At 44.0% G+C, this 25601-nt stretch overlaps 1 protein-coding gene across 3 annotated transcripts; it reads left to right on the top strand.

The window, feature by feature from the left end:
* The first annotated feature begins 5360 nt into the window (after positions 1–5360).
* On the top strand, positions 5361–25327 carry LOC135526207 (C-terminal-binding protein 2-like). 3 transcript variants are annotated; one of them, XM_064954370.1, is made up of 11 exons: positions 5361–5539; positions 6950–6990; positions 7776–7942; positions 13273–13427; positions 14255–14399; positions 14534–14740; positions 15192–15406; positions 19689–19819; positions 20364–20491; positions 20883–21003; positions 21205–25327. In XM_064954370.1, the coding sequence occupies exons 3-11, from the start codon at positions 7885–7887 to the stop codon at positions 21371–21373; spliced, it is 1329 nt and encodes a 442-aa protein (XP_064810442.1). In that variant the 5' UTR covers positions 5361–5539; positions 6950–6990; positions 7776–7884; the 3' UTR covers positions 21374–25327. The 3 variants fall into 3 exon arrangements, with proteins under 3 accessions (XP_064810442.1, XP_064810444.1, XP_064810443.1); XM_064954372.1 differs by having other exon boundaries at positions 20883–21024; positions 21205–21294; XM_064954371.1 differs by lacking the exons at positions 5361–5539; positions 6950–6990; positions 7776–7942 and adding an exon at positions 10800–10935.
* The last annotated feature ends 274 nt before the right edge of the window (positions 25328–25601 follow it).

Here is a 25601-nt window from a genome sequence, read left to right as displayed (position 1 = left end):
AGTATTTCTTCTGTAACGAAGCCCTTTTGTGGGGAAAAGCTTGTTCTTACTGGCTGGGCCTGGCTCCCCAGTGGGTGGGCTTGGCTCCCCAGTGGGTGAGCCTATGCCCTCCCAGGCCCACCCATGGCTGCGCCCCTGCCCAGTCATGTGAAATGAAATTATTTAAATTGAATGATTTCCTTATATGAACTGTAACTCAGTAAAATTGTTAAAATTGTTGCATGTTGCATTTATATTTTTGTACAGTATAATTTGGGTGAACTATCCCTTTAAGATGTGTTGGGTTTGCAAATTGATAGGAGTCAAATGGGATGACCAAAAAAAAAGATTGGTGTATATGTTATAAGATTTCTTTATGCAACATGTTTGATTGCAAGATTATGTCAACATGAAAACATCCACTCGAGAAAATGTTGCCTTAGTCCTGAGAGGATAGGGGACATTATTGACTATATACTGTCACCTGGCGGTCAACACTGAGCTATCTAAACTTTCTAAAGGTTGGACAAATCATTGAGATATAAAGTTATTTAAGTCCTGTAAGATATGTAGGAAGGTAAAACACAGACAATATAACAATGCATTGCTCTATATTCTATAACTTTACAGAGATCAGTGACCCAGTAAAAAATATAGAAATAACTGCAAAGAACATTGCATGATAAATCGTGTAATCGTTTCTTCAATATATCATCAACTTGAACACATAATATGGAGAACGTCATTGGGTGCAGTGTTGCTATGTCCGCAGTTTTCCAACAATTAGGCTACTTTGAAAACGATGTCGCGGATTGGTCGCGGGTGTCTGTTTTTTGGGCTACTTCTAATATATTTCACTGTGAACTGCTGCGGCTGACTATAAGGCAGTGTGCAGGCTGTTACTGAGTGAGTGAAAGGTAGAGAGGGTTGAGGGGTGAAGGGGTGTGTGTGCCATTCCGCCGCCATACGCAAGACCAAAAAATGCTGTCCCTCACAAAACTAGAATAGTCCCAGTAAGCAAAATGACATTGAAAAGACGTATAAAATACGTATATTCCAGAAGTTGACGTTAGGTTCTGAATGGAAGGTGTAAAGGTATTTTCCATATGTTTAAAATACATATTTTCGAGAACATTGAACATTTCGAGAACATTGAAAAGGCATATTTTCCGGCCCTTGAAAAATAAGTATTTTGCAGATGTTAAAATCAGGTTCATCTTGGGCTCCCGAATGGCGCAGCGGTCAAAGGCACTGCATCTCAGTGCTAGAGGCATCACTATAGACCCTGGTTTGATTCCAGGCTGTATCACAACTGGCTGTGATTTGGAGTCCCTTAGGGTGGTGTACAAGTTGTCCAGGTTAGGGTTTGGCAGGGGTAGGCCATCATTGTAAATAAGATGATGTTCTTAACTGACTTGCCGAGTTAAATGAAGGTTAAATCAAAAATAAATTAGCTGGTGTAACTGAGACAGGTTTGTAGGCCTCCTTGCTCGCACATGCTTTTTCAGTTCTGCCCACATATTTTCTATAGGATTGAGGTCAGGGCTTTGGGATGGCCACTCCAATACTTTTACTTTGTTGTCCTTAAGCCATTTTGCAAGTATGCTTGGGGTCATTGTCTATTTGGAAGACCCATTTGTGACCAAGCTTTAACTTATTGACTGATGTCTTGAGATGTTGCTTCAAAATATCCACATAATTTTCCTACCTCATGATGCCATCTATTTTGTGAAGTGCACCAGTCCCTCTTGCAGCAAAGCACCTCCACAACATGATGCTGCCGCCCCCGTGCTTCACAGTTGGGATGGTGTTCTTCGGCTTGCAAACCTCCCCCTTTTCCCTCCAAACATAACAATGGTCATTATGGCCAAACAGTTGTATTATTGTTTCATCAGACCAGAGGACATTTCTCCAAAAAGTACGATCTTTCTCCACATGTGCAGTTGCAAACCGTAGTCTGGCTTTTTTATGGGAGTTTTGGAGCAGTGGCTTCTTCCTTGCTGAGCGGCCTTTCAGGTTATGTCAATATAGGACTCGTTTTACTGTGGATATAGATACTTTTGCAACTGTTTCCTCCAGCATCTTCACAAGGTCCTTTGCTGTTGTTCTGGGATTGATTTGCACATTTCAACACAAAGTACATTCATCTCTAGGAGACAGAACGTGTCTCCTTCCTGAGCGATATGACGGCTGCGTGGTCCCATGGTGTTTATACTTGCGTATTATTGTTTGTACAGATGAACGGGGTACCTACATTTTTTTTCATAGGTCTTGGCTGATTTCTTTTGATTTTCCCATGATGTCAAGCAAAAAGGCACTGAGTTTGAAGGTAGGCCTTGAAATACATCCACAGGTACACCTCCAATTGACTCAGATAATGTCAATTAGCCTAACAGAAGCTTTTAAAGTCATTACACAATTTTCTGGAATTTTCCAAGCTGTTTAAAGGCACAGTCAACTTAGTGTATGTAAACCTCTGACCCACTGGAATTGGGATACAGTGAGTTATAAGTTAAATAATCTGTCTGTAAACAATTGTTGGAAAAATGACTTGTGTCATGCGCAAAGTAGATGTTCGACTTGCCATACTCTAGTTTGTTAACAAGAAATTTGTGGAGTGGTTGAAAAACAAGTTTTAATGACTCCAACCCAAGTGTAACTTCCGACTTCAACTGTATTTTACAGAGGTTGGAAATATGTATTTTCCGGACGTTGAAATCAGGCAGATTTTTGGTTCCGAATGAAAGTTGAAAATAAGTAATTTATAGACATCCATGTTTGGGCCAAATCAAGGTCGGTCCAGACCGGACAATAACTGAACCAAACATAGACATCTATGATTGGTTCAGATTTGGTCCGAATCGGACCAAAAACCAATGTCTGTGCATGTGGAAATCAAAGCCGGTCCGGAACTGCACCAAAAAAAGAAGTCCAAAAGGCGTCAGAGTTGGTCCGTGCTTACTGAGGTGTAGCCTACAGTGTTGACAGAAATATTATTTTATTAATGCCAATCCATGTGGTAAACCTACCACTTTAAAAACAGGCCATTGCATTGGCTTTAGTAGTCCTGATTCCTGTGACTAATCAATTTGGCTATTTAAGCTATGAATATCAGCTACCCAATTTTATCAGGAGTTATCGTGATCAGCTTATGATCAGCTTGTTAAAACATTGAAGATACAAACTTGAAATCACTGATCAGGACAACCGGATGAAACTCATGGACAACAGTTGTGATTTCCCATTGCATATTGTCCATTTTACTTTGATTTCTTCTTTGCCAAGATAATCCTTCTACCTGACAGGTGTGGCATATCAATAAGCTAATTAAACAGCATAATCATTACACAGGTACAATAAAATGCCACTCTAAAATGTACTGTTTTGTCACACAACACAATGCCACAGATGTCTCAAGTTTTGAAGGAGCGTGCAATTGGCATGCTGACTGCAGGAATGTTTTTGGCAGTATGTCCAACCGGCCTCACAACCGCAGACCACGTGTATGGTGTAGTGTGGGCGAGCGGTATATTGATGTTGGTGGTGGGGTTATGCCCCATGGTGGTGGGGTTCTGCTATGGGCAAGCATAAGCTACAGACAACGAACACAATTTAATTTTATCGATCGCAATTTGAATGCACAGAGATACCGTGACGAGATCCTGAGGCCCATTGTGATTTATTTCAATTGACGGATTTCCTTATATGACCTGTCACTCAGTAAAATCTTTGAAAGTGTTGCATGTTCCATTCATATTTTCATTCCTTATGGAATGGGGCGGCATGGAAGCCCTAGTGGTTAGAGAGTTGGGCTAGTAACCGAAAGGTTGCAAGTTCAAATCCCCGAGCTGACAAGGTACAAATCTGTCGTTCTGTAACCAGTTTATAATATCAATAAGACACCTCGGGGGTGTGTGATATATGGCTAATATACCACAGCTAAGGGCTGTGTCCTAACACTCTGTTGTGTCATAAGAACAGACATTACCTGTGGTATATTGGCCATATTTCACACACCCCCGAGGTGTGCGTCTTATTGATATTATAAACTGGTTACTAATGTAATTAGAGCAGAAAAATAAATGTTTTGCCATACCCATGGTCAGCCAATCAGCATTCAGTGCTCAAACCACCCTGATTATAGCCTGATTGGGGCAGCAGGGTAGCCTAGTGGTTAGAGAGTTGAACTAGTAACTGCAAGGTTGCAAGTTCAAACCCCCGAGCTGACAAGGTACAACTATGTTGTTCTGCCCCTGAACAGGCAGTAAACCCACTGTTCCTAGGCTGTCATTGAAAATAAGAATTTGTTCTTAACTGACTTGCCTAGTTAAATCAACATAAAAATACCACATCCAATCCTGACTGCTGATTTGTTAAGACCAAATCCTATTCCACAAGTTACCACCGGCTAAATATGTGACTTCAAAATGCCCATTTACCCTGTTCCTATCTGACGGTGCAATCCACTGTCTTGTCAGCCCAGCCAGGCACTTTATAAACTTGATCTCCAAGATAAAAACAACAGCGGAGATTTTTATAAACCTTGCTGTTTGTCTGTCCGACATTTGCAACATTGTTTCAATATTCAACTTTGATCTCTATCTGTCCCATAGAAATGAATGTGTAGGGAGTCGGGATGAGACAGACAGGCAGGCAGCGTTTTTCAGCTAGTCAACATCATGAATCAGCTAGCATCATTGTTATGGATATATACAAATAAATGTCAATTGAAAAACGTCTGTTTGAAGTGATTGTGTTAGCTGTGTTGTTGGCTAGCTCCCCTGACCAGGCGAAATTGCGCCTCATTAGCTCATAATTATGGATATCCAAATGTCTCTAGAAAACAGCTTAAACAAATAAAATTCGGCTACTTTGCTGTTATTCTTGCTGCACTTTTTGACCTGACTGTAAATTAGCCGTAGTTGGCTAGTTAGCAAGCAAGGGATAAGAACGTTGCCAGACAGTATGGCAATAGATCATTTAGAACAAACGACTGGGTCGAGAACACAGAACAACTGATCGACTGGGTCGTGTCTCTGGCAACCGAACGACCTACCAGAGGGCTTGGGTAGTAACCTTAGATTTGTGTCGGGTCAAGATCTTGTGGAAGGATGAAATAGTATGAATAAAATAAAAAAAATGTATAAATAATTTATTTGAATATGTTGGTAACCCATTGTATAAAAGTGATAATGCCCTCGAAGCAGGGCCAAATGTGTCAACTCCTCTTGCTGCTGCAAAAAAAAATCGTCCATAGTTTTCAGGCCTTGTGTCAGGTTTTCAAAGGTCATTGGATATACATTTAGCTGGACCTGGCAACCCTGATTTGGGTGCACTGTTTGACCACCGCCGTGGAAGTTGAGGGCGCTCTGCCTTCCCCTCCTACCAATGCCTCGCACTCTGCCTGTCGGTCACACGTTGTGTACACTGGTACGGCGGGAGGCCTGACCCCCCACGAACCGGCGACTTCCTCTTTTTCAGATTTCATGGCGATCGGGAGAGAGGGAAGACCACCGAAGCACGCACACTGTCTCAATCCAACCGAAATACAATTATTTAGGTAAATAATTCGCCGCTCGTGCATTACTCAGTTACCGGGGTAGCGAATGATGCACGACTAACGTGCACGTTGGGGATATCCACGTTTCCTCCGTGATCTTTCCTTTCTGAATTTCAGATATTCACATTGTAGCGCAATTCGCTAATAACGAATCGTATGAAATGGGCTCCAACAGTACGCGTCTCCCACACATCGTAACGTTAGGCTAGCAAGCAAGCTAACTTGCGATGCTAACTATCCAACGGTAGTTTGATATGTTTGTTAAAATATAACGTTAAACTAGCCACCGTCAGGTCGAACTTTTCGTGTATTTTTGGGATGCTTAAAATGCGTTTTGTTTAATCCAAATATGGTTCCGATAATAAGTAACGATGTGTTTTATCTGGCACGGTTAACTGACCAACTAACCTTAGCTAATGTTAGCTTACTGGCTATCAAGCTAGCCAGATGCGAAAAACGGTCGTTATTAGTAGCCATACAGTTAATGTAATTGCTAATGTTAACTAGCTAGCTATCATGGCGGCTTCTGCAGAGTTTTGAAACTTGTAGCTAGCTGTTCGATAGTGAAATGTACTTTATCAGCCATATGTTGTAATGGGTTGACCTCGCAAACAACTGTATTGGATACTTTGTATCAACCCTGCTCTTGTTAAATTATTAACTGCCATTGTTTCCATAACCCAGTCACTGTTGATTTACATTGTGATGGGTTTCAAGTTTGAAATGCATAACATTAATCATCGCTACTTTTAGCATTTATACGTTTTGGAACGTTATCCCAACCTCTCAAATTATGTGATTCTATCTAAGTGTCATAGTTAGAGGTTTGAATGGATATTTTTAATTAGGGAAAGTTAGGCTGGCTAATTCTTCCTCACATTATGCCAGTGTACGTCATCAAATGGTAGCCAACTAGTGTTAACTGTTCTCTCTGAAGTTGGAGTCCAGTTTGTAAGCATAACTTGTACACATTATAATATGGCAGACACCCCTGTCCAAAATGTTAGACACTAGTCTTCATCTAACAGTGATCAAGGCCTAACTACTGTTCCACAAGCACCTTTTGTTATAAGGCCTTTCGTCATTCTGCCAAAGTACTCCATGTTTTAGCACTCATCTTTTTATATGGTTTTGGCCGAGAAGTGACTGACGTTATTGTTATGAGTGGGCCCTGGGCATGTGAGAGGTGGGTCGGTAGTTATGAGAATACATCGTATTTAATCACACACTATTTCTTCTTTATATTGGGTCGTTTGGAGGATGATTTGGGTCACAGTCAACTTCTAATTTGCGTCTTGAGATGAAAAAGTTTAAGAACCCCTGTCAGTTATCTAATCAATGTGTATGTGTTTGTGTGAGAGAGCGAGTGAAGAAGACCCTCGCATAATAAGACTATTTTTTGCTTGACAGTGAGATCTAAGCAGACAGACACTGAACGGATTCTCCTGCTGGTAAGTCAGCCACTCCTCCATATGGTTACTAGTCTTTCCATTTAGAAAAATGGAAAGTGCACCATCTCTGTCCCTCTGGTTTAGGTCATTTATCTCACACCATTGGAAAGGTGAAAGCAAGGGTTATCAACTACATGGCTTTCACCAATCCATTCAAGTCAGAGTACGTATAATCTTTAGGGAAAGAAGAATGGATGCATTGTCAAAGTACTGAAACAGGCCCTAGGTTTACATTTACAACAGAGAAAGCAGAAGTCAGAATACACACTCACCAATACCACACTACATGGGTAAGTGTTTATTTGGGTGTAAGTTCCGATTTAGTTTGATGCAATATTGTACAATGCAAGTGTAACAACTTGGGTTGCTTATTTTTTACCAATAAAGTTTGAAAGAATTTGGGAGGGAGAGAGAAGACGCACTTTTTTGTGTGTGTAAGAACATAGGATTATAATTTGTTTCGTAGACGCCTAAACCTTAGTGCCCTTTGTTATTGTAACATCTTAAGGCTGCTAAACTTGAAACCACATTTTCATCAACTAACCTCTGAAGATCCTGCAGCAGTAACGGCACCCTACACTAACTGTGATCTACACTAACTGTGATAGTGTGGTTCTTCCCTCTCTCAAATTGTCAAACTTTATTTGTACGAAATAAGCAATCCATATTGCTGAAGCAGTACAACAGAAATGACTAATAAAACCGTTCACGTTCTACCCGGTCACAACTCTGTCTCTCTTGCGCTCTCTCCCCCTGTCAATTGCTATATCTCTCTCTCTGTGCAGGTGTTGCTCAGTGGGCAGTAGTGGTTTGTAGTGCTGGTGTTCTGTTGAAGGGGCTCCTTAGCGCTCTGTGCTGTTGTCTTGCTGTGTCCTGGGTTAGGACTGCCAGCCTATGGCTCTAATGGACAAACACAAAGTAAAGCGACAAAGACTTGACCGCATTTGTGAGGGTAAGGAGCCATGTTTTTGCGACACACTCAAACACGCGCACACAGACACTGACCTAGAGATACTCACGCACGCACGCACTCACACACTGACCATACACAGACTGCGCATCTTACATCTTGTATTTTTCTATAATAGGCATTTGAATATTAAGATTTCACAATTCATTTTTATCAGGTTATAGTATTAATGAGTATTCTCACATGATATTCTCACACCTCCATCACAAATTCATAATACAAAATGGTTTCTACAGGTCTGATTTGGTGTATCAGAACATCCTCCAGAGAGGATGTGCAGTTTTCTTCAAATTGATTGAATGTGTGATAATCACACATTCAATGTCTATAATATTTTGCACTTGTGCATTCGGAATGTACCACTTGTCTTTTCACATTTGTTACGTTACACCATTATTCTAAAATTGATGGGGGAAAAATTCCCCTCATCAATCTACCCACAATACCCCATAATGACAACGTGAAAACAGGTTTTTTGAAAATTGTGCAAATGTATTAAAAATGAAAAACAGAAACCTTATTTACTTAAGTATTCAGACCCTTTGCTATGAGACTTGAAATTGAGCTCAGGTGCACCCTGTTTCAATAGATTATCCTTGAGATGTTTCTATAACTTGATTGGAGTCCACCTGTGGTAAATTAAATTGATTGAACATGATTTGGAAAGGCACACACCTGTCTATATAAGGTCCCACAGTTGACAGTGCATGTCAGAGCAAAAACCAAGCCATGAGATTGAACGATTGTGTCGAGGCTCAGATCTGTGGAAGGGTACCAAACAAATTCTGCAGCATTGAATGTCCCCAAGAACAGTTCCCTCCATCATCCTTAAATGGGACAAGTTTGGAACCACCAAGACGCTTCCTGTAGCTGGCCGCCCGGCCAAGCTGCGCAGTCGGAGGAGAAGGGCCCTATGGTCACTCTAACAGAGCTCCAGAGTTCCTCTGTGGAGATGTGAGAACCTTCCAGAAGGACAATCATCTCTGCAGCACTACACCAATCAGGCATTTTTTAAGGGGGTAAAAAGGCACATGGCAGCCCGCTTGGAGTTTGCCGAAAGGCACCTAAAGGACTCACACCATGAGAAACAAGATTCTATGGTCTGAAATCAAGATTGAACTATTTGGCCTGAATGCCAAACGTCACAAAGATGAACGGAGCAAAGTACAGAGAGATCCTTGATGAAAACCTTCTCCAGAGCGCTCAGGACCTCAGACTTGGGCGAAGGTTCACCTTCCAACAGGACAACGACCCTAAGCACACAGTCAAGACAACGCAGGAATGGCTTCGGGACAAGTCTCTCAATAAATGTCCTTGAGTGACCCGACAGCCTGACTTGAACCCGTTCAAACATATCTGGAGAGACCTGAAAATAGCTGTGCAGCAATTCTCCCCATCCAACCCCAGCTTGAGAGTAGAATGGGAGTAAACTCCCCAAATACATGTGCTTGTAGCGTCATACCCAAGAAGACTCAAGGCTGTAATGCTGCCAAAGGTGCTTCAACAAAGTACAGAGTAAAGGGTCTGAATACTTTTGTAAGTATATTTGTTTGTTTTTTTGCTTTGCTTTGTCATTGTGGTACTGTGTGTAGATTGACGCGGGGTGAAAACGGTTCAATCCATTTTAGAATAAGACTCTAATGTAACAATGTGGGAAAAGTCAAGGGGTCTGAATACTTTCTGAATGCACTGTACATCAGCTGCTGATATGGAATATATTTGATTAATGATCAGCCTATTGGTTTGTGAAGTGGCAGATGGGATATAGGGCTGGGAATTATTACATTGCTTTGGTGGCGATACGATATGTATTGCGACACTCACTGTTATATATGTTTTGTGATACAGTGTTCCAAACATATTGCTCACCATATGTCTGCTGCAGAGAGAGGAGAGAGCATGAGAATTAGTTTTCATCAGTCATGGAAATAAAAGTGCTGAAAATACATTTGTCTCCCTATTTCAAAAGAAGATGCAGAACAAGCTATTAAGGAAAAAATACTGGAGTTTTGGTGCCGGTACAGCCAACTAGCTCAAAAATAATATTGCAATATTGTGAAAATATAGTCCACAAATAATATCCTGATATGTCAATGTATTGATCCTCCCCCCATCACTAGTAGAATAGTGTAGTGATGGCTTGCGAATAGTCAGAGAGAGCACAAAATGCCCTTATCTCACTTCCTGTTTCTGTCTGTGGGGATTTCAAGAGGGGTTAGTGGGTGGCCAAGCTGGTGTGCCTGAGCTATGAGCCGTGAGAAAGAATGTCAAGGCAAGGTACAAATGATGAGGATGACTGAGTACATGACAGGCTCGGATAATAGACCAGTTAGATTACAACATGATCAGTGTTTTTTTTTTTTTTTTACAAAGGCTGAAATGAACTGAAAGGGTGGAATGGTATCGTTTTGGCCTAGTTGTAAAACAAATAAATTCGTATTGCAAGTCAGGCCAAGCCTCAATTTGTAGTGTATACACATGTCATCAAAAGGTAATGAAATCATATAAAATATATTATTAAATTCTGGATATATAAAGACAAAATTGTGGTCTGTACTACCCCAGTCCAAACTAAATAAATTGGTGTGAAATGCAGCCCTTGGGTGATGTTGAGATAAAATGGAGGGAGTTGTCTGGGAGAGTCGGGTCCCCTGAGAGGAGCAGGGTGAGGGGTCGCGGCCGTGGCTACAGGGAAACGGGCCAGCTGTCTCTTTAAAAAACAACAACAGCCAAACCAGACCTAGCCACTGCCTGGCTATGCTAATGAGGTTAGTGCTGGTTGGCTGGCCCTCAATGGAGCCGTCCGTGATTGGAGCCGGACCGTGGGGGAGGGGCTGGGTGTGGATGACAGCAGGGACCTAGCCAGCCGAGAACAGTCTGACAGAACTAGAGAGAGAAAAGAAAGAAAGAACGATAGAGGGAGAGAGCGAGGCGAGAGAGAGAGGAAGACAGGCTGGCAAACTTCATAATGCAAGGTTAGGCGCTGTGTGTGTCGTTAAATGTGTTTTTGATGGAGAGCTTGAAGATGGAAGGGGGTGATATGGGCTTGGGTGTGGTGTTGCCGACGAGTGTGTGTGTCGTTTCCTTTTTGCTCAGCGTGTCCTTGTAGCGAATTGAGCAACTGTGTGTGTGTGTGTGTACGGCGCCTGCGTGTATGTGTGTTATTGTGTGTCTGGCTGGATGTTGGGTGGAGTAGTGCTGCATTATCATCCTACCCTGCCCCTCCCCCTCTCCCTGCTCTCTCTCTCTCACACTCCTTAAACCAAGGGAAAGAGAAAGGAGGAGGAGGAAGGGAAAGGAAAGGAGGGAGGGAGAATGAATGAAGCGCTGAATGAATTGCATTGTGTGCGCGGCCATGCTTGTGCTCCATAAGCCTTGTACGCAAGCGTCCTTTATTCTAAATATTTGTGTGTTTGCGCTTCTGAGGCTGCTTTTTGTTAACCAGTAATTGTGAAACCATTGTGATCTCTGGCATGTGGAGATTAAGATAAAGGAAAATGCTTTGTTATTTTTTTTTTAATGAGATGCAGATTCACTTTCTTAAGCCTTCTCGGCTAGGCCCATTTAGGAAATGCTTTGACGTCACAGGAAGCGTCCACAAATATTTGTCTTCCACCGCCTGCCTGCCACCAGTTCCTATCCTACTCCCCCCTCTCTTTCTCCCTCCCCCACACTCCCACTATGACACAGGACATAGTGTTTGTGCATGTGGATGTCTGTCTGTGTGTCTGTCCCTGCATGCGTCCTGCCCTCTGTCCATGTGAATGTTCCAGCGAGACACATGCCCCCCCCCCCCTTCTTGTCCCTCTCCCCCACCCCAGACCATACACCTGTCATGCAGAGACTGTGTGTGTGCTTCTGGTCTAGGGGCCAGTGGTGTGTGTTACGTGTGTGTGTGTGTGTGTGTGTGTGTGTGTGTGTGTGTGTGAGAGAAGGGCAGTGCGTTCCGATTCAGAAGGCCAGTTCATGATTAGTTCAATGTGAAGGAGAGGCAGAGCGCTAAGACACACACACACACGAATATGTCTTATGGTGATGGTATCAGTGGTGATGTTAGCTTTTGTTCCAGTTGGCCACATTTCTCTAGTGACCTTTGGCACAGATGTTAGCCTTGTGCTTTGTCTCGCATTCTGCCACTTGGTGCTCAGTGATGATTGAGGATTTCGATGCAGACGCAGGACCACGGTGGACAAGTGTAGCCATGTATCAGTGGCGTGTGTACAGAACGTGTGTGTGTGTTTGGGGGTGCTCCAGAGGAGGGAATTTAGGTCATGACTCAGACTCTCTCTCTACCCCCTCCCCCCTTCTTCCCTGCACCCCGCATCTCAGCCCCTCTACTGCCCCTCCCCCAACCGTCACACTCGACCTCCCCTGGCACTGCAGCCAGCTACAGTGTAGCTCCTCAAGCGTTTTCATCTTCCACTCTGGCTGGAGTCAGCAATGTGGGTGGTGTGTCATTCAGTGTGTCTTACATGTGTCGTCATAGCATGTGCGTCTGATTTCCGTGGGGTTGCATGTATTGACGTTGTAGGTTCGTGATTGTGTTGGAAACCCCCCCCCCCCCTCCCCTCCTGTCTCTTTGTCATCTCAGATGTGCTCTCTGCAGCAGCAGATCCAGTTACATATTACCATTGCGTAACCATCACACGCAGCCACTGATCCCTCAGGGTGCCAGTGTTGACAAGGCCCTGGCTGTTTGTGGGGACGGAGAAGAGAGCATCATGGGACTCTTTGGTAGTAGTAATCATGTTAGTGGTCACTGGTCAGACTCCCTATTCGGGTTGAGCCTGCTCTGGCCCCAGCACTGATGATGCCAGTGGCTATTGTCATGCCTGGTCAAGTTCAGAGGGACTTTAATGGTGTGCATGTGTGTGTTGTAATGGTCAAGGCAATGGTGCGTGTAGAAGGTTTAGGGCAGTGATTCATTTTGCCCTGGTCCAGAGACTCCAGAAACATTGTTGATTCACTAACCTCAGTGAACAGTCCCATCTGGGAAAACATGGTGCGCTGTATGCTGTGTTTTTGACTTTATCACACATCCCCCAAAGGAAGCCATTTTGTCTGGGCGAACGATCAACTCAAAGTGGACTGTAAACGTCAGATGAACACTTATAGTTTGATGGTTATAATCTGGACATTTTAAATAAATAAATAAAAAAGAATCCACAACCATTAGTGTGTCAAGCACCATGCTCCAACCTAGCCAGCCATTGGAACCAAAGCAGCACATACAATTTTAGAATGCAACTAATTTAGTGACCTTTCGTAATGTCAAATCGTGTCTTAACTGTCCCACTCTCCCCTGTGTGCAGGCATCCGCCCCCCCATCCTGAACGGGCCCATGCACCCTCGGCCCCTGGTGGCCCTGCTGGATGGGCGTGACTGCACCATAGAGATGCCCATCCTCAAGGATGTGGCCACTGTGGCCTTCTGTGATGCCCAGTCCACCCAGGAGATACACGAGAAGGTAGAGTGAGACACACACACTTTAGGAACACCTGCTCCTTCCATGACAGACTGACCAGGTGAATCCAGGTGAAAGCTATGATCCCTTATTGATGTCACTTGTTAAATCCACTTCAATCAGTGTAGATGAAGGGTAGGGGACATGTTAAAGAAGGATTTTTAAGCCTTGAGACATGGATTGTGTGTGCCACTCAGAGAGTGTATGGGCAAGACAAAATATGTTTTAAAAAGACTGCCTTTGAACGGGATATGGTAGTAGGTGTCAGGTGCACCGGTTTTAGTCTGTCAAGAACTGTAATGGTGCTGGGTTTTTAACACTCAACAGTTTCCTGTGTATATCGAGAATGGTCCACCACCCAAAATACATCTAGCTAACTTGACACAACTGTGCGAAGCATTGGAGTTAACATGGGCCAACATCCCTGTGGAACACCTTCGACACCTTGTAGAGTCCATGCCCCAACAAATCGAGGCTTTTCTGAGGGCAAAAGAGGGTGCAACTCAATATTAGGGAGATGCTCCTAAAGTTTTGTACACTCAGTGTTTATAAGGCAACATACACTGTCTGGTTGTAAGCTTCCTGTTAATTTGGCTATAAGCGGGCACTTCCTGATTTCTAAAATATTTAAAAAGTTATTCAGGACTACCTCCTGACTGCCAGCCATGTGTTTATTTGAGTATTTATGATACTGTCTAACCAGCAGTATGTGTGTTAACCCTGTAGGTGCGGAACGAGGCTGTATTCATTTGTGTGATGGCCTTGTCTGACGGTGTGTGTTAACCCTGTATTGCCAACTGTATAACGGTGTCTGTGTATTAACCCCATAGGTGCTGAACGAGGCAGTGGGGGCTCTGCTCTACCACACCATCACCCTCTCCAGAGACGACCTGGATAAGTTCAAAGGCCTCCGAGTCATTGTCAGGATCGGCAGTGGCTTCGACAACGTCGACATCAAAGCTGCAGCTGAGCTGGGTGAGTCATGCCCGAATACACACACACACGCAGTATGCCGATGAACAGGTACACACACACACACACACTCACTCCTCTCTTTCCTTCATCTCACCATCTCCCTCTCTCCCCACCTCCCCATCTGTCTCCCCCAGGCATCGCAGTGTGTAACGTGCCAGCGTGCTCGGTGGAGGAGACGGCCGACACGTCCATGTGTCTGATCCTGAACCTGTACCGCCGCGTCACCTGGATGCATCAGGCCCTGAGGGAGGGCACCAGGGCCTCCAGCGTGGAGCAGATCAGGGAGGTGGCCGGGGGAGCTGCCCGCATCCGGGGGGAGACGCTGGGCATCATCGGCCTGGGTGAGTGGGGGTCATCTGGGCTAGGGAAGGGAGGTTGATGGAGTTACTGGGTAGTGGAGAAGGGGGCTGATTTAGAGCAGTTGATTTTGAAAATATTTTATTTACCTTTATTTAACTAGGCAAGTCAGTTAAGAACAAATTCTTATTTTCAATGACGGCCTAGGAACAGTGAGTTAACTGCCTGTTCAGGGGCAGAACAACAGATTTGTACTTTGTCAGCTCGTGGATTTGAACTTGCAACCTTTCGGTTACTAGTCCAACTCTCTAACCACTATGCTACCCTGACTAGTGACTAGTGGTCACTAGGCTACCCTGACTAGTGGCCCCTAGTCTGGCCTGTTTTCAATTGACAATTGGGGCTACGAGAGGCCCTGGAATTGCTTTGGGTGCCTATGTGCCCCACCATGGATATACAAACACTAGTTACCCCTGTGCGTTCCTCTCTCTGCAGGTCGTGTGGGTCAGGCGGTGGCTCTGCGGGCCAAGGCGTTTGGTTTCGGGGTGATCTTCTACGACCCCTACCTTCCTGACGGAGTGGAGCGCTCCCTGGGCCTGCAGAGAATGACTACGCTCCAAGACCTGCTCATCCACTCTGACTGTGTCTCTCTACACTGCAGCCTCAATGAACACAACCACCACCTCATCAACGACTTCACCATCAAACAGGTACACGATGTCATAAACACACATCGTACACACACATTTTAGGGCTGTCAAACGATTTAAATAATCACAATTCGTCTAAATGTTTTAATTTGCTGAAATTTGTCCCTTAAGAAAAAATAACCCTATTAAAAAGCAGTTTGTTGAGTTACAGGCGTACTATGCTTTTATTGTAAGGGACGGAAACACAATCTGTATACGAAATAAAATACTCACAATGTTTAAATTAGCTACATGTAATATTTTTGCATTGTAATTTCAGAAAATGACATTAATATATCTGAAGTAATAGTGGAATGATAGTGTTTCACAATATTTTTTTCCTCCAAAAAAGTGATTGGGCCCACACAAAATTGCATTCTATTGGTGCAGCCTTCTTATTGGTCAACAGAAGACGGACTGGCTCTTGTTGTTAAATTGCCTGAGCCGCATGCTAACCGAATCCGTTAGTGAGCGATACTTTATACAAATCGTTCAGCCCCAGTCAATTTGACAAGAGATTTGCCGGGCCCAAAAATACTACATGTAGCTCTTTTAAATATACTTACTCCCTCTTATTAATGTTCTTGACGTTTTAACACTTGCGAACACACACACACACACACACACAAACAAACAGTTAAATCTTCAGGCATTCTCAATTAGTGTTCTCCCTATTTCTGATTTGGAGGGTTAAGTACAGGAAAACAGAACTGACTCTATGGACACAAGGAGCATTTTACACCTGTTCAACAATGATATGAATTCCACAGAAGACAATAGCTCAGCCAGGTCTGAGTTCATGTAATAACAGCTATTAGATGTAACCTAGGCTACTTCAACATGAGCTAGTCACAAGCTGGTTCTACAAAAATTGAGATTATTTGCTTAAATCTTTTGACCTGAGAAATGCAAGAAAAACAGTACCTAAATGGAATGGATGTCCTGTTCTGTTCTTTAAAACCATTGTGGGTAGTTAGTTATGTCAAGAGGCATTCAACCATGACATTGTAAACATTATTTTGGTTAGCTAGAGAACTTTAGTATAACTTGCTAGCTATTTTTGTCCAAAATATGTTTTTGCTGTTATCTGAAGAAACACCTGAGAATGTGTGAATGGTTGAGCTTTTTTTCCTTCAAAATTGTGGCTCAAAGCTGCGCGCAAAGTGGATGTTTTAAGGGTGTTTTCACATATTAGTCCTCTTTTAAAATAAGTGGTGTCAGTCCTGTTTAACGTGTTCACGTTCCCCAAGGGCACCCCCCCACCCCCTCAACTCAAAAAGTGGCGCACAGAATGCAAAAATATTCGTAGAAATATTTAACCTCCACACATTAACAAGTCCAATAGCTCAAATGAAAGATAAACACCTTGTTCATCTACCCAGCGAGTCAGATTTCTAAAATGTTTTACGGCGAAAACGTAGCACATATGTACGTCAAACCACCACAAAGACACAGACGATATGTAGCCATTTTGTCGAACAAAAGATGCAATCACAAACGCAGGATTAAAAGAAAAATAATTCACTAACCTTTTGAAAATCTTCATCAGATGACAGTAATAGGACATGTTACACAGTACATTTATGTTTTTTTTCAATAATATGCAATTTATATCCAGAAATCTCCGTTTACATTGACGCCATGTTCAGAAAATGCTAAAAAATGTCCGGAGAAATTATAGATAACGCCAGATAACAGCAAAACACATCATAAACTTTGACTAAATATACATGTTCTACATATAGTTACACTGCTTCTTAATGCAATCGCTTTGTCACATTTCTTTTTAACGTTACAGAAATCGTTTACTATTCAATAATCTGAGACGGCGCTCAGACATAAGCAATATTTCTCCGCTATGTTGGAGTCAACAGAAACACAAAATTACAACATAAATATTCCCTTACCTTTGATGGTCTTCGATCAGAATGTAGTGGAAGGAGTCATACTTACCCAAAACATTGTTTGGTTTCAAGTCGTGTGTCTTTGTATTAGCATATGCGACAAGTTCCAGCTGAAATGCATCCAAAATGACTTCTGGTCCCGAACAGTTGCGCATCAAAACTTCAAAATAACATATTATATGTCGACTAAACTGGTCAAACTAAGTGCAGAATCAAGCTTTAGGATGTTATTAACGTACAAAACAATTGGCGATTCAAACGGACAAAAGCAATTCCTCTCAGACAATCTGGAACGGAGGAATGACTGTGTACAATTCGCGCCCGAACGCGCATCTATTTTCCCTGCCAAAGGGTCAAAGCTCGCAGGATTTGCACAATTAAACACTCTACGGATAGAAGACATATCGCGGAAGACATAGAAACTGTTCCCAGATCCATAGCTGGTTGAGAAGGGTGGGGGCGATGACGTCAAAGTTGGCCCAACTTTCTGTATGACAAAACTAGTTTGGGAGATTGGCTGCCCTGTGAGTTCTGCTATACATACAGACATAATTCAAACGGTTTTAGAAGCTTTAGTGTTTTCTATTCAATAATAATTATTATATGCATATATTAGCAATTTTGGACAGATTTTTGTTCAGTTTACTATGGGCATGCAATTCATCCAAAGGTTAATAACAGGTTTTATTAAAGTGAACAAAAAAAATCAAATGAAGTCAGTTCTCTTTGTATTCACACTGCCCTTGCCTTTGAATGAGGACTCAACTCTTTTGCCAGTTAACTTCGCCTTTTTTGAGGTCCGAGTCCTCTTTACATTCGCATTTCAATTTTTGTTAGAAGGGAACCAAAGATATTTGTCCAACATTCACTCAATGCACTCTAGTAAAAGTACAGGACAAGCCATTCCATCAGAATGTGCAATCGGACAGCTAGATATACCTATTTAAATTTTGGAAGTTAACAGATTGCATTTTGGTAAGAGGATGAGACATAATAATTGTCATCAGAAGATAATATTAACATGTAAATATTATTGGTAACAGATTAACTACCAGTAAATGAATTGCCGATTTTAAATAATGCTGTAGGCTACTGACCCTTCAACAGCTGGAATGGATTTTGTACCCATGTTGTGATTCTCACCAAATATGTTGCCTTTTCACACTATTCAAACCCCACATTCGAATAAACCGTTTATGAACCTCTCTTAGCCTGTAGGTCAACATATTGCAAACAGAGAATCTGAACATCGCGTCAGTACAAAACCCCACACACACATTTTAGAATTTCTCTGCGTCCTTGACAATCGCTAATCAGCACACATTTATTTATGTGAACCGGCACATCCTCTTCTCTCTCCAACGTGAAGGGGTTATTGCAGAGGAAACAGTGTTTCAGTAGTCCAGTGTGTGGTGCGGTAAAAATGACAAGCAAATCCGGGGAGCTTTGTGTTTATGTTGTCCTAAAAGGGGGGGGGGGGACCGGACTTCCGAATTCAAGCGAACCATACTCAAACCACCTCTCGAGATGGTCTCAGTTCGGTTTGCTTAGGGCACTCTTCTGAGGGCTCTAAGTTCCTATGGAGTCTTCACACTCCACTGTGTTCCTTTTGGAGTCTTCACACGCCACTGTGTTCCTTTTGGAGTCTTCACACGCCACTGTGTTCCTTTTGGAGTCTTCACACTCCACTGTGTTCCTTTTGGAGTCTTCACACTCCACTGTGTTCCTTTTGGAGTCTTCACACTCCACTGTGTTCCTTTTGGAGTCTTCACACTCCACTGTGTTCCTTTTGGAGTCTTCACACTCCACTGTGTTCCTTTTGGAGTCTTCACACTCCACTGTGTTCCTTTTGGAGTCTTCACACTCCACTGTGTTCCTTTTGGAGTCTTCACACTCCACTGTGTTCCTTTTGGAGTCTTCACACTCCACTGTGTTCCTTTTGGAATCTTCACACGCCACTGTGTTCCTTTTGGACTCTTCACACGCCACAAAAAAATGAGGGGAACCGCACTGAATTCACAAGAATTGTCTGAAGGGGACCAAGTGTGAAAACACCCTAAGAGACAGACGGCGCCACATAACAGCAGCTGCAACATAGTGCAGGGTCCGTGCGGAATAGGGTCTGTGTGGAAACACGTGCGCTGGAAAGGGGTCCGTGCGGTGAAAAATGAATGCCTTTTTAAAAATCTAACACCTTATTAACTCGTTAACAGCCCTAGTATGTTTGTAAATTCACGTTCTTACATGCATGTACAGGTAACTTCCAAAATAATGGAAACAATTGACTAAATGAGGGATACAAAGTATATTAAAAGCAGGTGCTTCCACATAGGTGTGGTTCCTGAGTTAATTATGGGAGTGCGTGTGTGTATAAAGTTAACCCTGTGTTTTGTGTGTAGATGCGCCAGGGAGCGTTCCTGGTGAACTCTGCGCGGGGAGGGCTGGTGGATGAGAAGGCTCTGGCTCAGGCCCTGAAGGAAGGACGGATACGAGGAGCTGCACTAGACGTTCACGAGACAGAGCCCTTCAGGTACACACACACACACACACACACACACACACACTGGACGTTCAGTTGTCCACGAGACAGAGCCCTTCAGGTACACACACACACACACACACTGGACGTTCACTCGTTCACGAGACAGAGCCCTTCAGGTACACACACACACACACTGGACGTTCAGTCGTTCACGAGACAGAGCCCTTCAGGTACACACACACACACACTGGACGTTCAGTCGTTCACGACACAGAGCCCTTCAGGTACACACACACACTGGACGTCAGTCGTTCACGACACAGAGCCCTTCAGGTACACACACACACTGGACGTTCAGTCGTTCACGACACAGAGCCCTTCAGGTACACACACACACTGGACGTTCAGTCGTTCACGACACAGAGCCCTTCAGGTACACACACACACTGGACGTTCAGTCGTTCACGACACAGAGCCCTTCAGGTACACACACAGCCCGCTGAAGGATCCTAGCCTGATTTCGAACCCCCACAAGTCTGACCGTGCACCCCCCCCCCTCGTTCCCCCTCTAACCCTCTCTCTGTTGTTGTAGTTTCTCCCAGGGCCCCCTGAAGGATGCTCCCAACCTCATCTGTACCCCCCACACGTCCTGGTACAGTGAGCAGGCCTCCATCGAGGCCAGAGAGGAGGCTGCCAGGGAGGTGCGCCGTGCCATCACTGGTAAGACCCCTAACACTCAGCTTCAGCTAGTTAACACCGCCTGGGCTTCCATCGCCATCCTAACTTTGTATTATTAGTTATTACGTAGTGATGAATTGATTATTTCAGTGGCTTTATGTAGCTTGAGTATGGCTGCATCTTTTGAGGTTCTAGAGTGGGCTGGTGTTATATCTTACCGACACTCTTATTTTTTTTTTGCTCACAAGAAAAATGCTAATCAATATTGTGAGGTTACAAAATGATTAAAAAAAAAATACAAATAGCTGCATGTGCAGCAGACACCCTGAGTGGCTTGTACGCCACCTGTCCCGAAAAATGGTATCCTGGTTATTAAAACAGAGATTGGGGGATTTACACGCTAAGCCCTTGTCCCCTGTCTGTCCTCTGTTAGGGCGTATCCCAGACAGTCTGAAGAACTGTGTGAATAAGGAATATCTGATGGCAGCGTCCCAGTGGCCCAGTATGGAGGCTGCAACAGTCCACCCTGAACTCAACGGAGGCGGTGCATACAGGTGAGACCCTCAGCGGTTAAGGTGAGCACAGGAGGACAACCAAGTCAGGAAGTGTATCGTGATTATTAGAATTATACTTCATTTTATGCAAAATACGATATCTGTTCATCACAGTAGATTTGGTTGTTGATGAATGTGCTGCAATGTTGTTCCCTCCTGAACAAGGCCCTGATACGTTCTCTCGCTCTCTCTACACGTCAGGTTTCCTGTGGGTCTGATCAGCGTAGCAGCAGGGGGTCTGACGGGGGCGGGAGCAGGGGTAGAGGCCCTGGCTCACGCCATCGCCCCTGTGTCCCACCCCCCCCACACCTCATCGCCAGGGCAACCCAGCAAGGCAGAGGCAGACAGAGACATCCCCTCTGACCAATAGCACCCCAACATTCCTCCGTCACCCCTGGAAACCAACAACCCCACCCTCTCCTCCCACCATCATCATCACCACCAACCCTCCTCTCCGACCTCAGGCAGATTGACACTGGGGTTCCGGTTTGATCCGGTTCGATCTGGATCTGTTCAAGCGCCGGTCCTTCAGAACACAGTACCAGCCCAGGAGTGACCTGCCGTCCACAAAATCCCCCTCCTCCGTAACCCTTCCTCGGACCCACTCAATCCCCCCATGGACCCCTATCTCCCCTCTATCCATATTCCCCCCACAACAACAAACCTTCAGCAATAACTCTCTTCTCAAGTATTCAATTGGATTGGTATTTTCATATTTTTTTTAATTCTTTTGAGGAAAAACAAAACATTTAGTTTTTGTTTTGAGTAGCATTTCTCCAGCAAAGCTGGACCGAGAGTCTGGCTGTTATGATCCGTGAGAGAGGCGTGAAGGGTTGGCCCGGTGTATATTAGTGGCTTTCTGATGTTACTGCAATCCTCTCTCTCTCTCTCTCTCGCTCTCGCTCTCTCTCTCATATTTTAGAAAATGTGTACAAAAGTAAGACACACAACACATCGGGCTTCTATTGTCCCGATTATTCCTAGCCTGATCCTAGATCTCTATCTAGCTCGCTTTAGCCAAGTCAGCTAAAGCACATACAGATCTGGGTCCAGGCTACCTGATTCCCTGTCTGTTGGCTAGTGTAGGGATGAATAATGTCAGTGAAGAGCTGAAACCTTAGCAAAGCGTGTTACGTCTCCTCTGCCGCTACAGGGCTGTGTTAAACCCTGTGAGTGCTGTCTCTTCTCCTCAAGATGGTGAACCCTCTCCTTTGGCAGGTGACAATTCTCTTTCCTGCTTTTTATATCCCCTTTTGGTGGTCTTAACAGCCGAGCTCCTTTTGTTCCAGCGCCAGTCACTTCCTGTTGAAAGGTCAGACGGCGTCCTATGTTGTGCTCTGTGTCGTCACTCAACAGGCCCTTGCCCACGACGTGGTCTTATACTCAGCAACAGTTATGTGAAATGTTTATTCTGTAAAGGCTGTCCCCTGAACCGGTGTGTAGCTTCAAGATCACGTGAGAACAGTTTCATATCAGTAGGATTGTGCCCCCCCCCCCCCCCCCCCCCAAAAAAATGTCAAACTATTGTTCAAGGGCCTTTTTTGTTTCTCAGAGGCACTTAGCACCAAGTACACACGGACACACACAGCGAGCTTGCAACATTGTTAGCAGTGGGCAGCACAGGTCAGCTGTGTAGGACTGAGGTTTGGCCAGCAGGGGGTACCACTGCCATCTGAATGCTCAGTCTGCAGGCTGTGCTCAGAGAGAGGGGCAGTGATTTGGCTGCAGCGCTGAGTTGCGTGTAACCAGCCTGACAGCTACCCCTGGGTTTTCTTAACGCGTCCACACGAAACAGTCAGCCGCAGGGAAAGTGAAGTGCAACTCTTTTGCCGTGACGTCATTAATTACCTGCTGACTTCCAAAGACAACCAGGACTGGTGACAAGGCAAGGACTCGCTGTTTTTCTCTCTCTCTCTCCCAGACCTCTCCAATCTTTTATCGCAGTCCATCCACCCAACCTCTCTCTCTCACCCCATCCAGCCCTTGAAGAACTCTGCTCTCCACTAGTGCTTTATCAGCAAGTGTGGATCCACCCATCCCTTTAAGAATGGGCAGTGTAGCCAGCGAGTTGATTCAACCATCCCTTTAAGAAGACGGAGATTCACCGTTCCCGTGAAGGCCAAAGGGAGAGTGTGTGGAGTCTTTATTCTTACATGATCATAGTGGCTTTTCAAAGGCAACCGTGTTGTCTGCATGTGGACCCCCCCCCCCCCCCCCCATTGGTTGTATTGACAAGTTGTTGTCTTTCTGAAAGAGTAGTTCTTAACGCCGTCGTCTCTCGTTGTTTCAAGGGAATACCTTTTTATAGTACCTCAGTAACAGATATTGAATGTACGTTCAAACCCTTTTTCTTTTTTGTACAGCTTTTGTAGAGACCACTTTGCTATTCCTGACCAGAAGGGTTGTGAAAATTGTAACAATGACGATGATAAATAAGAACCCCACTCAATAACCGAATTGACCAAACAACTTTTTAGGATTTGTCTGCAGTTTCCCCCCCCCCCCCACTGTCAAAAATCTCAGGCACCGAGGCCAGTTACTTATCTCTCATCATCACCTTAAATGTTATACTTCATTTGTTTCTCTGTGGAAAAAAATGAGCACAATGCTTTCCCGTGATTCTCCATTTCGACATCAGATTCCAGTTGATCTGACAAGCTTCTTCAACCTCCCGTTCTACAGCACAATGAAACTTGGATTCAAATTCATAGTGTCAGCATGATCCGTTTTTATTTTCTAGAATGTAGAACTGTATGCCTTTCTACTCTCCCTAATGTCATGCTGCTCTAGCTATTGTGCATGTGAGGTGTTTTTGGAGGGCAAACGCTATTGGCCTAAAGATTGTCATCTTGTTGTCCGCCCTTTGCTCCCCAGTGCTTAACCCTTAACCCAAGTTGCCATTTTGTGGTGGTCAGTAACCAGTGATGTACAGTTTTTCCCCCCTTCCTACCAGAGTCTATGAGGACATGGACATGAGGACATTATAGGCTCCTGTGTCATGTGATGAGTATATATTTTTTTAAATATCCCCCATAGTTTAAATTATGAGCTTAAATAGTGACCTTAAATTGCCATTGATATTGATGACATTTTTTTGGTTGTTTTCAGTTCATCAATGTGTTCAAATCCATTTAAACATATTTTTTTTTGACTCTTCAGCTGTAATCGCGCTCACTTTGTGTTCTACATGTTGTACTGACACATTTCAGGAACAAACATTTGAGTTTTTGTTTTGTGTTGTTGTTGTCTAAGCCGCCCTGCTGTATTTAGTCTCTCCCTGCATAGTAGCTGTAGAGTTGCCATGGAAACACTCACTGCCTTAAACACAGTTGACCACAGTAGGAGAGACACACAGTCGGACGAAACCCCGCTAACAACTCACACCGTAAGGACGTTATTCAATCAAACACTGGTGACAAGGTTTCCCGGATAAGTCAACAATAACATGCTCTCCACAGAGCTAAAAAGGGTATTTGAGTTGACATGCAGTTAAGTTTCACACTGCAAATGTTTTGTTGAGTACATCAATCAAAATATGCATTCTCTCAGTCCAGAAAGAACATTTCTGGGTTAACCGGGTGAGCCGTTTGGATTTAATTTCCCCATACATGTAGCTGAGTAGGTCACTGTCAGTGCTACAGACTGAAGGAAAGTCCATCTGATATTTCACTCTGGGGTGTGAGAATGTTTCCCCTGCTCCGGCGCTCTGAAAGTCTTTCATGGCCAGCCCCGAGCCCCCCAGCCCCGGGGACAACAGCGGACACTGATGTGGTCTGTCAGACCAGCTGAAAAGGATAGATACAATTGGTCACTTTTCTCTCTCAGGGTTGAAATGCACACACATCCTCCCGCAGCCTCTTCCTCTCCCTGTCTGTTCTGTGTTCCGCACTCCTCAGAATGTTGAGCAGTCTCCTGACTTCCAGAAGGCCCTCACCATTCTCTCCCTTCATTTGTACACCGTGAGTTCTTGTTTGGTTTTACCTTCTGTTCTTTGGCACTGACATCTAACCTTCATCTAGCAATGAATGAATAAATGTTTTAAATGAGCTGTGTGTAATGTTGAAATTTGGGAAATGTATTTTTACAACATGTGAACATGAGTTTTTATTTTTTTGGGGGGGAGGGGGGGTTGTGTCTTTTCACTCATCCTTTGTCGTGAATTCATTGATTTACTTTCACCAGACTCCTGTAACGTCTCCTGTAACTAGGCTCTAAAGCTTTGTTTTTGTTTTGTTTACTTTTTGTATTAGAAACAATCATGTTTGTGATGGTAATTTCCGATGGTAAACTCCACACCGTATTTTAATAAAATCCAAAAAATGTACCCTTTGCTTTCTCGCCCTGCTTTCTTCTGTGTTCTCGCTCTGTGTGAAACATATGTCTATGTCAAACCTTTAATTCATTTGACTGACCGTTGCTCTCGTGTGTGTGTGTGCGCGCAATTTTCATGTGTGCATAGTGTAAGGTTTGCTATATAGCAGTGTTGATCCAGGTGTGCTGCCTGCCGCCTTCTTCTCCTGTTTATAAAAGTCCAGCCCTTGGGATATAGGAGCAAGTTTTACAAACTTCTGGCTCCCTAACCAACTCTTGTTTACAAT

The sequence above is a fragment of the Oncorhynchus masou genome, chromosome 32 (genome assembly GCF_036934945.1).
Source record: "Oncorhynchus masou masou isolate Uvic2021 chromosome 32, UVic_Omas_1.1, whole genome shotgun sequence".
Lineage (NCBI taxonomy): Eukaryota > Metazoa > Chordata > Actinopteri > Salmoniformes > Salmonidae > Oncorhynchus > Oncorhynchus masou.
Note: the sequence above shows the minus strand (reverse complement) of the source record. Positions and strands in the feature narration are given on the sequence as shown.